The sequence below is a fragment of the Hippoglossus hippoglossus genome, chromosome 5 (assembly GCF_009819705.1).
Source record: "Hippoglossus hippoglossus isolate fHipHip1 chromosome 5, fHipHip1.pri, whole genome shotgun sequence".
Lineage (NCBI taxonomy): Eukaryota > Metazoa > Chordata > Actinopteri > Pleuronectiformes > Pleuronectidae > Hippoglossus > Hippoglossus hippoglossus.
In genome coordinates this window covers 10,176,237-10,188,381 of record NC_047155.1, presented here as the reverse complement: position 1 = coordinate 10,188,381, position 12,145 = coordinate 10,176,237, and the positions used below count along the sequence as shown (strand labels likewise).

At 40.4% G+C, this 12,145-nt stretch overlaps 1 protein-coding gene across 2 annotated transcripts in view; it reads left to right on the top strand.

The window, feature by feature from the left end:
• The window catches only part of col2a1b (collagen, type II, alpha 1b), a 41,210-nt gene that overhangs the window by 14,292 nt on the left and 14,773 nt on the right, over positions 1-12,145 (top strand). For both annotated transcript variants that reach the window (XM_034584661.1, XM_034584662.1), the window contains 21 exons: positions 344-397; positions 1,013-1,066; positions 1,618-1,671; positions 1,773-1,826; positions 1,981-2,025; positions 2,119-2,172; positions 2,444-2,488; positions 2,678-2,731; positions 5,500-5,598; positions 5,781-5,825; positions 6,241-6,339; positions 6,480-6,533; positions 6,810-6,917; positions 7,209-7,262; positions 7,919-8,017; positions 9,353-9,406; positions 10,276-10,374; positions 10,570-10,623; positions 11,044-11,097; positions 11,637-11,690; positions 11,993-12,046. In XM_034584661.1, the coding sequence (XP_034440552.1) occupies positions 344-397; positions 1,013-1,066; positions 1,618-1,671; positions 1,773-1,826; positions 1,981-2,025; positions 2,119-2,172; positions 2,444-2,488; positions 2,678-2,731; positions 5,500-5,598; positions 5,781-5,825; positions 6,241-6,339; positions 6,480-6,533; positions 6,810-6,917; positions 7,209-7,262; positions 7,919-8,017; positions 9,353-9,406; positions 10,276-10,374; positions 10,570-10,623; positions 11,044-11,097; positions 11,637-11,690; positions 11,993-12,046 (1,341 nt within the window). The remainder of the gene's footprint in view (positions 1-343; positions 398-1,012; positions 1,067-1,617; positions 1,672-1,772; positions 1,827-1,980; positions 2,026-2,118; positions 2,173-2,443; positions 2,489-2,677; positions 2,732-5,499; positions 5,599-5,780; positions 5,826-6,240; positions 6,340-6,479; positions 6,534-6,809; positions 6,918-7,208; positions 7,263-7,918; positions 8,018-9,352; positions 9,407-10,275; positions 10,375-10,569; positions 10,624-11,043; positions 11,098-11,636; positions 11,691-11,992; positions 12,047-12,145) is intronic.

The following is a 12,145-nucleotide window of genomic DNA, read 5'->3' as shown; positions in this document are numbered from 1 at the left end:
AGAATCGTAATTATTATTGTTTAGGAATGTAAATCCTCGTATGTGCTTGTATACAAATAGATACTTACATTGATTAGACTGCAAAGATCAGCGAGATAATATGATCTGATTAACAACTGTTTTTGATTTGTGTCTCTGTAAACACATTGTTAATGGCAGCTTATCTCAGCAGGCTCCATGTTGAAGTGGGTCTTTTATGATTGATCAAATTGTTAATTGAGAGCAGGAGTCTTCACCACAAGCTTTGAGTTAGCGTGTGACCCAAATTCCAAAATGTTGCCCCCTGTTGGTTGTACCCAGTAACTGTGTCTCACCTTGGGTTGTTTTCTCTTCACTAATATAGGGCTCCATGGGCCCCCGTGGCCCCACTGGACCTTCTGGAAAACCTGGAGATGATGTAAGTTTCTCACACCTTCATAAAACAATAAATACACATTTATAAAAGCAGTTACTCTGACGAGGCTGCTTGTTAAACTGGGGTCCTCAGTGTTAACTATTCTGGGTGTATTCTGAAAGAAAGTGTCAACCTCTCTACTGGATGTGCTTTAAATTTGGTCTGAAATAAACTAATATTCACATAAAAAAATCTATATTTAGATTTTCATTTATTTGTTATAAAGTACAAATCATGTCCTTGACGTGTGTTTGTGTGGATCTTTTTTAATTTGTCTTTATACTCTGAGAAGCTATTATCGGCCAGCCTGCACTTTGTATTATGTAAAATAATTAACTAAAATGGTATATATTCTGATATTTGATACCATTTTTTTAATCTGTCCAAAACTTTATCACAGATTTTATCCACCTGCCAATATTTCAAGACTTCAAAATGTAATTCCTTCTTTTAGCCACATGATGGCAGCAGACATGACATACCCCGTCTTGTCCACTAGGAGCGCTCACTCTCAACATCTACAATTAACTAACTCTACAGTGTAATACATCTTTAAAAGTGCTATTAACATGAAGTTTGACATGTTTTCTTAATTTCATGATGTTTTTTTTGTTTCAGGGTGAAGCTGGAAAATCTGGTAAATCAGGCGAGCGTGGACCTTCTGGACCTCAGGTGAGATTCCTCCGGCTGTCCAGTCAGTGTTTTTTAAATTCTGGGCATTTTACTGGTGGGAGATCTCACTTGATAAACTTCAACCAGCCTGGTATTTACTTGTAATGATTTATCTAACCCACTGAAGATGATTGTTTGTCAATAGATAGAACTATTTGGGAGAACTACACAATATTTAACTAGACTTTTATACTCCAGTTGTGTTTTTGTATTTTACTTTATATTGTTTAAATGGTAGCATAGATTATGGATGGATGGAATAGATTTTTATTGACTATACAATAAATTTCTATCTACATGACTGACTGCTGCATCTATATTTTAGGTACTCAGAATATGAAAGTGACTTTAATGATGGTTCGATTTAGTTTAGATAAAATCATTCATCCTCTCAAGCCAAGAATCTGAACATTTAAAAAATATTTACAAATATATCGTGTGCATCCGTACGCTGGATGAAGTCCTGGCAGCAGCATTATTTCATACGACAGCTCCATCTTGTTCCCCCTCCACTGTTCAGTATATTGATCTGGTGCATCATCTCTCTGCAGGGAGCTCGTGGATTCCCAGGAACTCCCGGCCTGCCCGGCATCAAGGGCCACAGGGTGAGTGTTTGTTGTCTGCAGATGGAGAATGGCTGCTTGTCGTTTTGTGCTCTTAATGTCGGTTTCCTGACTCTGCACTGTTTCTCCGTGTTATCTTTCAGGGTTATTCAGGTCTTGATGGTTCAAAGGGAGAGACCGGAGCTGTCGGCTCTAAGGTAGGATTTTATTTCTGTGCACGAACAACATCTCAGGTAGCAAGTGGTTTAATATATCCCCCAGAAAGTTTTGCCAAGGCATCAAGTGATGGGGTTCAATAGACGTTTTCAGTTTGACTTGCCACACTAACAGCTCAATCTGTCCTGTCTGTAGGGTGAGTCTGGAGCTTCCGGAGAGAATGGCGCCCCTGGACCTATGGTGTGTATTCCTGGACGTCACAACAACCGAACATCACAGCGGAAAAGATGATCAATGTGATTGTTAAGATTTTCCTCTCTCTTGACTGCATAGGGACCTCGTGGTTTGCCCGGCGAGAGAGGTCGTCCTGGACCCAGTGGAGTGGCTGTGAGTCTCTTAAAAACTCTTATTGGACAATACATTAATATCTGGTTCACAAAAGATTATACTTCCATGTTTTAGTTTAGTTTCTACTACATAGACAGTAAGTATTCTATTAGAGTACAAGTGAGAGGTTGTGCCAAACAGGAGTTAACTTCAATGTAAAGCTTTGATCATTTTAAAAGCGTGTGTGAAACTTTTTATGTCTCATTTGTCTATTTGTTTGTGTGACAGTTTTTCTGTTATATGCTGACGATACTTTGCTTTCTTTGTCCAGGGAGCTCGTGGAAATGATGGCTTGCCCGGCCCTGCTGGTCCTCCAGTGAGTCTCGTTTAATTCATTCTCAACCTTTAGTTTGAGATTTATTATTGTATAAAGTATAAAAACACCATGAAACCCATTTTTTCACTTCTCCACATTCACTCCTGTGCAGTGTGATCGTATCTCCCTGCAGCTGGAAGTCTCATTGATTAATAGCTGAGCTGACAACCTGTCTTTTCCTCTCTGCAGGGCCCTGTCGGTCCTTCTGGAGCTCCTGGCTTCCCTGGTTCTCCTGGTTCAAAGGTAGGTTGTCTGTTGTCACCGTTTCCTCTCTCTCTTCACCGCTGTTGTGTTTGAGAGAGTAAGTCAGTGTTGTCTCTGTGTGCGTCCCCCTTTTTCTTTCTGTGAGAGATCAAACCTAAATAAGTGAACTTGCAGTTACTAAATTTTTCGGGATTTTTCCTCAATAAAAATAAAGCTGTGTGTATAAAACAGAGCTTTGTGATCTCTGTGCAGTTCGAATAAGACTTTGTAAATCAAATCAAAAAGTGTATATCTCTGAAAATGGCAGCATGCAGCTCAGGGAGGATTTGAAATGCTTTGGTGAAATCAGAGAAGGCTGTGCTGCATTGAAAAGTGCTTTAAGCCTCCATCTGTGTGGAAAATTAGGAAGGAGGGGGTTTAGAGTGTTATTCTCCCTCACTCGCTCCCTCATGCTGTCTCTTTCTTCTTTTCCTTCTCTGCTTTGCATTTGATTTATGCCTCCTGCATGGCAGACAGACTCAGATCTGTGATCGAGGGCCCATGCTGAGGTTTCGCTTTCTTCTCAGAGCCCCTCCGTAGTTTGGGAAATCTTTCAGGAATTGCAGGCGGAGGATTTCTTTTAAAGTCCAGGAGTTTCCCGGGAAATAATCAAGGCAAACTAGGCTCACAGTGTGAATATGTGTGTACTTGTGGTTTTGTCTTCGGTTAGGTTACATCCATGAACACACACAGTGCAATTTAATATGTGTCTGCAGGAGAGTCGGTCTGCCTCTAGAGAATGTGTGTGTTTGTGGGACCCACGGTGAGAAACATTAAGAATCTCATATTATGTTAATGTGCTCTACCTTCAGTTTAGTCGGTTTTATGGACCTTATGAGAAATGCCCTGCACTTTTAAAGAGGCCCGACATTCACGTTAAAAAAATAAAGTATAAAGTAAGTAACATCACAGGTATTTGAACCTTTGCATAAACCGCTTATATAAGAAAATCTAAAAGGGACAATATAAACCCATCTCACACTGCGTATTTAACTTTAAAGTTTTATTTTGCAACCTCAAAGCCACTGCCTCTAAACTACTGAGAATTTTTTCCCATAACTTTATAAAAGAAAACTGATTTTCCTCCTTTTGTCCCAGTTTCACCTCCGTGTCAGAGCCAGCAGAATATTGGCCTTGACTCATTGTGTGTGGGCTCAGTAAGAAGAACACATCAGTCTACTGCATCACCGTCTTTGTAAACAATTACAAACTCTATTATGTCATACTGGTGAGGAGGAGGCCGGGTTTATACAAGGCTGCAGCAGTAGCAAAGGAATTCCATTCACCAGCACAAGGCTGCATACCGTCAGTGTGGTCACATCGCTGGCAGGGAAGCAAAGTGTGGACTTGAGTTTCTCTGAGGCGTAAGTCGTTTTTTATACTGAATCACAATATGTCAAAAACATTATGCACTTGGTTTTATATAACAAACCTCGGAGAGACAAGGAACAGACTGCAAACTGAGTATTTTCTTCATTTAAACGCTGCCATTTTGTAAATCGTCAACTTTAAGTGTAGCTTTCTGTTTCACAAATGAATCCAGACAGTAAGGAAATAATTAACTGCTTTTTTTCAACCAATCAACATAGTATGTGAATAATGTTCAGTATATACAGAGTTTATATTCGGTGTCCGGGCACTGACCTCATCAGTTTAACTCAATAAACTGAGATGGAGCTAAACCCAGTTTTCGTCCTGATGTCCATCAGCAGGTTGAGAAAAAGCAGATAATTGTTCACTTACAACTCATTTTATCTTAAATGCAGCAGATGGCAACAGACACAAGCTTCAGTTTGGTAATAAAACACAGATCAGCATATTTTAGTATAAATAAAGCAAGTCGTCACATAAACAGATTCATTTGAGCTGATGTTTTTGCTGATTATGAAGCCCTGTGACTTTGTGACTTCTCATTTTAGAGTTTTATATTGAGTCACTATTACAGGAAAGTAATTATGAGAATAAATGAGCTGTATGCAACACATGTCATGTTACAATCCTTAAAACAACAGAAACAAAACAAAACATACATGGCCAACAGCACTTCTAACAATAATCAAGCATATTTTATCACTATGTGAACAGACAGTATAGGAGAGTGTATACCAAATACTATCATTGTAGGTAGACAACAGCCTCAAAGTTATTAAATAGAAGCTAGCTGAATAAGCTATCTCTCACAACAGAGGAAAATATGAACATCAAATGAAAAATAAATTCTCTGAAAGCAAAAAGCTTACCTGTACATGTAGTTCCACAACGACCACAAGGGGCAACAATGAGCCCATTACACACGAAAACAAATGTAGACTAGTGTCACAAAGGTGTATCTGTTTACAAATATATATGTTTCTTATTTTAGAAGAGAAAGTACGATAAAGGTGTTTTGGCAAATGAACCTTTAGTTAACTACACAACCAAAAGATTGAGCTTTTTACTTTTTCTGAACGAGGCTCATGGTCAGAAATATAGAGGAATGTTAGGGTCGATTTTTAAGGTTGTGTTGTGTTTATGTCTCAAACAAGCCTCATTCTAATACACAAAAACTGACAGCATGTAAATTCAGTTCATCTTCTGGTTGAATCCAATCTTCTGGCCTGGTCCTTGTGTAAGTGTGTACGAGACGTTTGTGGCCTCTCACAGTTTCCTGTTGGATTTCTCTGCTTATTTAGCTGATTGACAATATATGTTTTTACACTTCTAAAGATCTTTGACAGCATATTAATACATTTATCATCTTCTTTATTCTCCTCTGTGCTGCTGACCAGGGAGAAGCTGGTCCTACTGGTGCTCGTGGACCTGAGGGTGCTCAGGGTCCTCGTGGAGAGTCAGGTACCCCTGGATCATCTGGACCTTCTGGCGCGTCTGTAAGTGATGCTCTAAACATTTATTTAAAAGGAGAATCATTTTACAACATTTTTTTAATATACCTACTTAATATACCTATATTTTCAATACTGTTGATAAGACCAATCAGTCGTAGAACACTTACTGAGTCTGGATCTGTTATTGCAGTGTGTTAATTGACTTTGTCTTTGTCTCTTTACAGGGAAACCCTGGTACTGATGGTATCCCTGGATCTAAAGGATCAGCTGTAAGTGATATTTTCCCATTTAGCTGTTGTGCAGTAGAATAGACTCACAATCCATTTCTGTACTGCTTTAGTGCACATGATCTATATGTCTGGTACGTGTGCATTTAAAATAAGGCCCGTAGTCCACAGATTGTACAGCCCTGCAGGAACTAGGCTTTGAAAACCAAAGACCCTGTCATTGTATCAACACAACAAATTTACACTGAGCTTTCTATTGCATCTTAAATACATGAGACAACATAGCAAACATCACAATTGGAGCCATTGTCACAGGGGCTTGTTTAGTGCAGAATTTATATCTATATCATCCATCACTTATTGATGTCTAAATGTACATCCAGTTAGATGGATGGTTACGTGTCCAATCATCTGACAGACTTCCTTTCTATCTGTCCCCCTCTCTCTCTCTCTGTAGGGAGCTCCTGGTATCGCTGGTGCTCCTGGTTTCCCAGGACCTCGTGGACCTCCGGGGCCTCAGGGAGCAACTGGACCTCTCGGGCCCAAAGGAACATCTGTAAGTTCTCACTGAATCATTTAGTGAGCTAAAAAAAAACAAATCCGAAACATTTAAATGACAATTAAAAAATAAAAACAATGTGCTGTACAGCTCTCTCCCTCATTCTCCCTTTCTCTTTTGTGTCTGGTGTTGTTTAGGGGGACCCAGGTATTCCAGGTTTCAAGGGAGAGGCTGGACCAAAAGGAGAACTCGTGAGTTTTGTTTTGTTTTTCATTTAATTCTCCCTGAATTCATTCCCTGATTGTTCATCCATTCTCCATTACCATATTCACTGATGCAGTATGTAAACTCTGTATTTATCCAAATAATAAGCACAGATATCAATCAGCAACAAGATCAAGTCAATTTGAGTTCGGCAGTTCTGACTCTATCTGAGAAGAACTATGAACCCTGATGATTTTTCAGCTACTTTCAACGACACATGATGTCCCTGTTTTAACTCAGTGTGTTACGGATGTGTTTTCCAGGGACCCTCAGGTCCTCAGGGAGCACATGGCCCACTGGGAGAAGAGGGTAAGAGGGGACCCAGAGGAGAGCCCGGTGCTGCTGGACCACTTGGACCTCCTGGAGAGAGAGTGAGTAACTTCAGATTTAAACCAGATAATTCTCCAGTTTCTTCTTGTCCATTCTCACTTCATGTTACAGGTCAACTTTATCTATTAATATACACACATCATGTCGACAAAGTAGTTTTGTAGTTGTTGAATCATTATATAGGTGTGTATGTTGCACATTTTGAGAAAAAAATGGAAGTGATAACTTTTCCATGTACTCTCTATATGGATCATTTCAATCCAAATTAATTTAAATAAAATAAAACTTGATGTAATCATAAGCCTGACTCTGGTTTCACGTTTTCTGTGTAGGGATCCCCTGGTAACCGTGGTTTCCCCGGTCAAGATGGTCTTGCTGGTCCCAAGGTGAGTCACAGTTTTACTGGTTCCTGAGACAGTTGTTTTGTTTTACTATTTAATTTTCCAAACAGAAAACTGATCTAAAAGAGAAAATAAACACAGATGCATTTAGAGGATAAAGATCTGGGTCTAGAAAAGGGATGCAGCTGATGTGTCAGTCGTTACACGGGTCAATCTGTGAAACTTACAAATACCATATAGAATTTTTTTATTAGCTTTTTGTTGCATTGACAACATTTCATCTATTAATCATGTAATCATAATGTTGTTGAGACCTCACAAATTCAATTTCTTTTCATGTTAAATTCAACATTCAAATCCAACCATAAAAAGATAAGAGATGTTTTTGCAGAATTTGAGTTTGTGGTTGTGGCGGACATGCAACTCCACCGTGTGGCCTCAAGATGGCAGCATAGCTTATAAACCCATCACGCACCAGTGACCTACATGTCCCCCTATCACCACATCCAGCAGTTCATTATCTTTCCAGCTGCACAATTTCATTTACACCAAAATGAGTCTGTCAAAATTTAATCTCCCCACCTCCACTAGGTCAATGGAGGAAAACTCATTTCCTCTGGGCTTTGAGAATTGAAGTGTCACCTCCTTACTGATTGACTGAGTGACCAATTCCTGTTTTTAAACTCGTTCTCCTAACACAGGGAGCCCCTGGTGAGCGCGGACCTGCTGGTGCCAGTGGTCCCAAGGGTGCTAATGGTGACCCCGGCCGTCCTGGAGAGTCTGGTCTGCCCGGTGCCAGAGTAAGTTTCATCCTTTACCCACACACACAGGTCTGGATGTCGGGGATCTGCAGGAAAGTGATTTAAACCAAACACAAATAATACTTTTCACAAGTGTGAATATTGGTACAGGATGTACAATGTCATTCTTAAAATGCTTGCACACTGTAATGATATGTTAAATGGTAATATTCAACAATTTATCATCCAGCCGTAGATCTGGGTCAGTCCACTGTGACTGTCCTGTGAAAACCATTTTCTCCAAAAACTCCAGTAATGCATGCTCTCAGAAAAATATTATATAAATATATAGAGAAATATAATAAATATTCCACTTCCATATATGTTGGAGGTTAGCAGAGATAAACTGCAAAATAACATTTTAAAACCAATTAAACTCTACCTGTTTGTTAAAGTATCTAATTCTTCAAGTTCCCATTTGCCCTGAAACACCAGCATTTATTATAATTCATGCAACAGAACCAGAGATTTTATTGTCTATTCTTATTCCACACGTTCTTCCTCCTCGTCAAAACCTGGTGCCTACATTACCCACAATGCAGCGCGAGCGGCCACAGTTTGGTCAGGGATTCAGGTGTGTTAGCGGTGAACGTAGCCTTGAGCGGCTGCTCTCCAGCAGAGATAAGCAGTGAGCACCAGAGGTCTGGTAAGGTCACTTCCTTCTTGATCCACACACCCAGATTCTCTTTCATTTCCAAATCTGTAGTCGGACCCAGTCGACGCTGGTGTAAAGGACACCACTCGAGGCTATTCATCAGATTTCAAAGTCTTTACAGAACTCCCCAAGTCCTTTGAACATATGGTTTGATGTGTAAAATAGGTGGAGGTTCCTAACCCTCTCTAACTCTAAACTAAAACTAAGGGTCTAAACTAAGCTGACGTCCAGAGCGAGTGTGTCTCTTATGAGGAATAAACAGATGTATAATATAATATGTGTCAAATCAGTGGAGATCCCCTTCATCCTTCAGTTTATGTATCTGACAGATCTCTGACAGATCTCTGACATACGTGGTTTTCACTGCACAGACTTTGTGATTCTATTCCCCAACACTGACGCACATGGTTCGTGCTTCATCACCACAGAGCAAGAATGAAACAAGTACCTATTGTGAGCGGAGCACATTAACATCAGTGGTCTCTCTCATTCACATTTCCGCTCTTAGTCACTTCCATCAGTAGGTGTTGAGCTGTTGCTTCTCGCTCACCGGGCCAATCACACGTGCAAATTTAATTTCCCACAATGCCATATGTTCCCATCTTCTTGTCTTCTGCACGTGTCTGTGTGGAGACGCCTGATGATGACTCACCTGGATCTCAATTGTGTTTCTCTGACAGGGCCTGACTGGGCGACCTGGTGATGCTGGTCCTCAAGGCAAAGTCGGACCTTCCGTAAGTGAACTATTTCAAAGACGTGGCAACAATGATGTCATTGTTTTGTGTTTGTGAATCAACGAAAACGATCACACAGCATGTGAGCATTAAGAGGTTTTATTTCCAGCATCACATGCGGAAAACAACCAGGGAGAGATTGTATAAAATTGTCTCATCACGGAATGACTCAGAAGTGGTTTCATCAAATTTAATTGTGGGAGATTTGATCTATTTATCCTCCTGCCTCGTCCCCGCTGGTGTTTGTGTTTCTAATAAGCTCAAGTGTCCAGGTTCTTAGAGACGGAAGTCTGACACACTGCAGCTTATTTTAAATCAACTTCCACATTAAGTTAATTTGCATCACCTTCAGCCCTGTTTTAAACCTGTTTGTGGAACTTCTTTAAGTGAAGTGTTTACACCAAAACTCTTCAGTAAATCCTCCATAAACTGGTTTATCTTTAATGAATTGGCTCCACTTTACAGGAAATGTGAATCTTTTGTTACCACTGTATCAGACAGTGCATGTTTGTGTATGTGCTGCTCTAATATTTCATATTTTATATGGGCTGTATGACTATAATGTCCTTTATTTAAACATAAGTCACGTTTTCTGTTCAGGGACTGTGTGTTTTTTTTAAATATTACTGTTCACCGGCAGATTAAGCAGTTGTTAAATTTCTGGACTCACTGCTCCAGGGACAGTATGTGGACACACTGATTACTACATTTATTTGATCTGTTAATTGTTTGCCTCCTGGCATTTCCAAGTTCACCCCTCTGGGGTTTTATTTATTTCGGAGCATGGGAGGGAAATTTTATTTTTACATGGGGCTTAAGTTTTGATTTGCAAACATGCTGTGGAACTAAATGGAACTTTTCTCGACTAGGGAGGTTCTGGTGAGGATGGACGTCCTGGACCCCCTGGCCCACAGGGAGCCCGCGGACAGCCTGGTGTCATGGGATTCCCCGGGCCCAAGGGAGCGTCTGTAAGTGTTTGTTTGCAAAACTAAAGATGCCTGCATAGGAAACAGGATCTATTGTTTTAATGTATTGGATGTGGACCAGTAGACCTTCTAGATAGGACCTGGAGTGCTGCTGAACAACTTTATGCTCATTGTGGATCAAGTGAATCAGCAGTGACCTCCTTACTAACCTGTGTTTCCTGTTTCTGTTGTGATCAGGGTGAGGCTGGCAAGTCTGGAGAGAAGGGACTGGCTGGAGCTGGAGGTCTGAGAGTAAGTTACTTCAACTTTTCTGCTTTAACTTCAAAATACAAAGAATCATTTATATAATTTCCCGTCAACCTATGATCTCGTGGTCTGTGAGTGTAGGTAGAAAACACTATTTGGATACCTGACAACTAATAAATAAACACAATAAACCTGTGTTTAGATTAAATGCTCATGTTTATCAAATGATTAAACAAATTTAATCTTTTTGTTCAAATACACGTTTTTTTTATTATTCTGTAGCTACCATTGATCTGCTGTTAAATCTTTAGTTCAGCTCCCACGTGAGAAGCATGTTGAAAAGCTCAATTAAAGCTATCAGATGTCTGTCCAGTTGATATTGTCACCTTTGGCCTAATAAGTGTCTATCTATCCAACCCTTCCCCTCCTCCTCCCTCCACCCTCCCTTTTGATTCCTCTCTTCAGGGTCTGCCTGGCAAAGATGGAGAAACTGGCGCTTCTGGACCCCCCGGCCCCGCTGTACGTACCCCCCCCCATCCCACTCCATATAGCTTCAAAACTGATATTATCTCTCCCCTTTTCTGGCCCTGCACTTAGAAGCAACCTTCAGTATCCCCCATGTCCCAGACTGTCTCGTTGATAGAACTGTCTGGGTTAAAAAAAACGTCCATGACTCTAATCTCTGGAGTTTGTATGATGGCATCACTGACCTGAGAAAACCTCTATATATAAAACAACATTATTCCAATGATGTATACTGTTGTTAGAGCTGTATAGTTGTTTCCACCATATTAACGATCGAATTGAGATGAAACTGTTGATATTTAGTTCATGTTAGAAGTTGGAAGTCTGTACATGGGGGGGGTCACCTGCACAACAAGGGGAGCTCTCAGTTACACAGGCTTGAGCCCCCTTTGCTGCACGTCTTCCCCCCGCTCTCTCCCTCCCCCCTTTTACACCCAGATTCTGTCCTATGGCCATAGTGCCCAAAAATATCCTAAAGGAAATGAAGAGAAGTTGAATTGTGATTTATGATTATTTATGGATTATCTGCGTAGGGCCCCGCTGGAGAGAGAGGAGAGCAAGGACAGCCCGGACCCTCCGGCTTCCAGGTGAGTCTGTTCACCTCAAACCTTCAGCTTGTATAAGTTTATTTATGTCTGTTTTTCCACCTGTGTCTGTAAGTGCAGTAGTAAAGAATTACAAATTAATACATCAGTCGCTCAGTTTGTCTCTAACCGGATTTAAAAATATTGTTATTGTTATATAATTATTACTGTTGTGAATTTCTTGCAGTATAAATATTCTCTTAAGACTCTTAATACAGTATTGTGCTGATTTATGTTTGGTGTTTTTCTCATTTCTGTTTCATCTGTTTTTTCAACATGTTTTTTTGTTTCTCTCCTGTTCACAGGGTCTGCCTGGACCTCCAGGCCCCCCTGGAGAGGGAGGCAAGCCCGGAGACCAGGTGGGTGCCCTTTCTTAGTGAAATCTAACTTTTAACGTCATCATCACATCGCAGTGGAAATAGAAAGTATTTTTCAGTCATTTGCTTGATAAGAAGAGA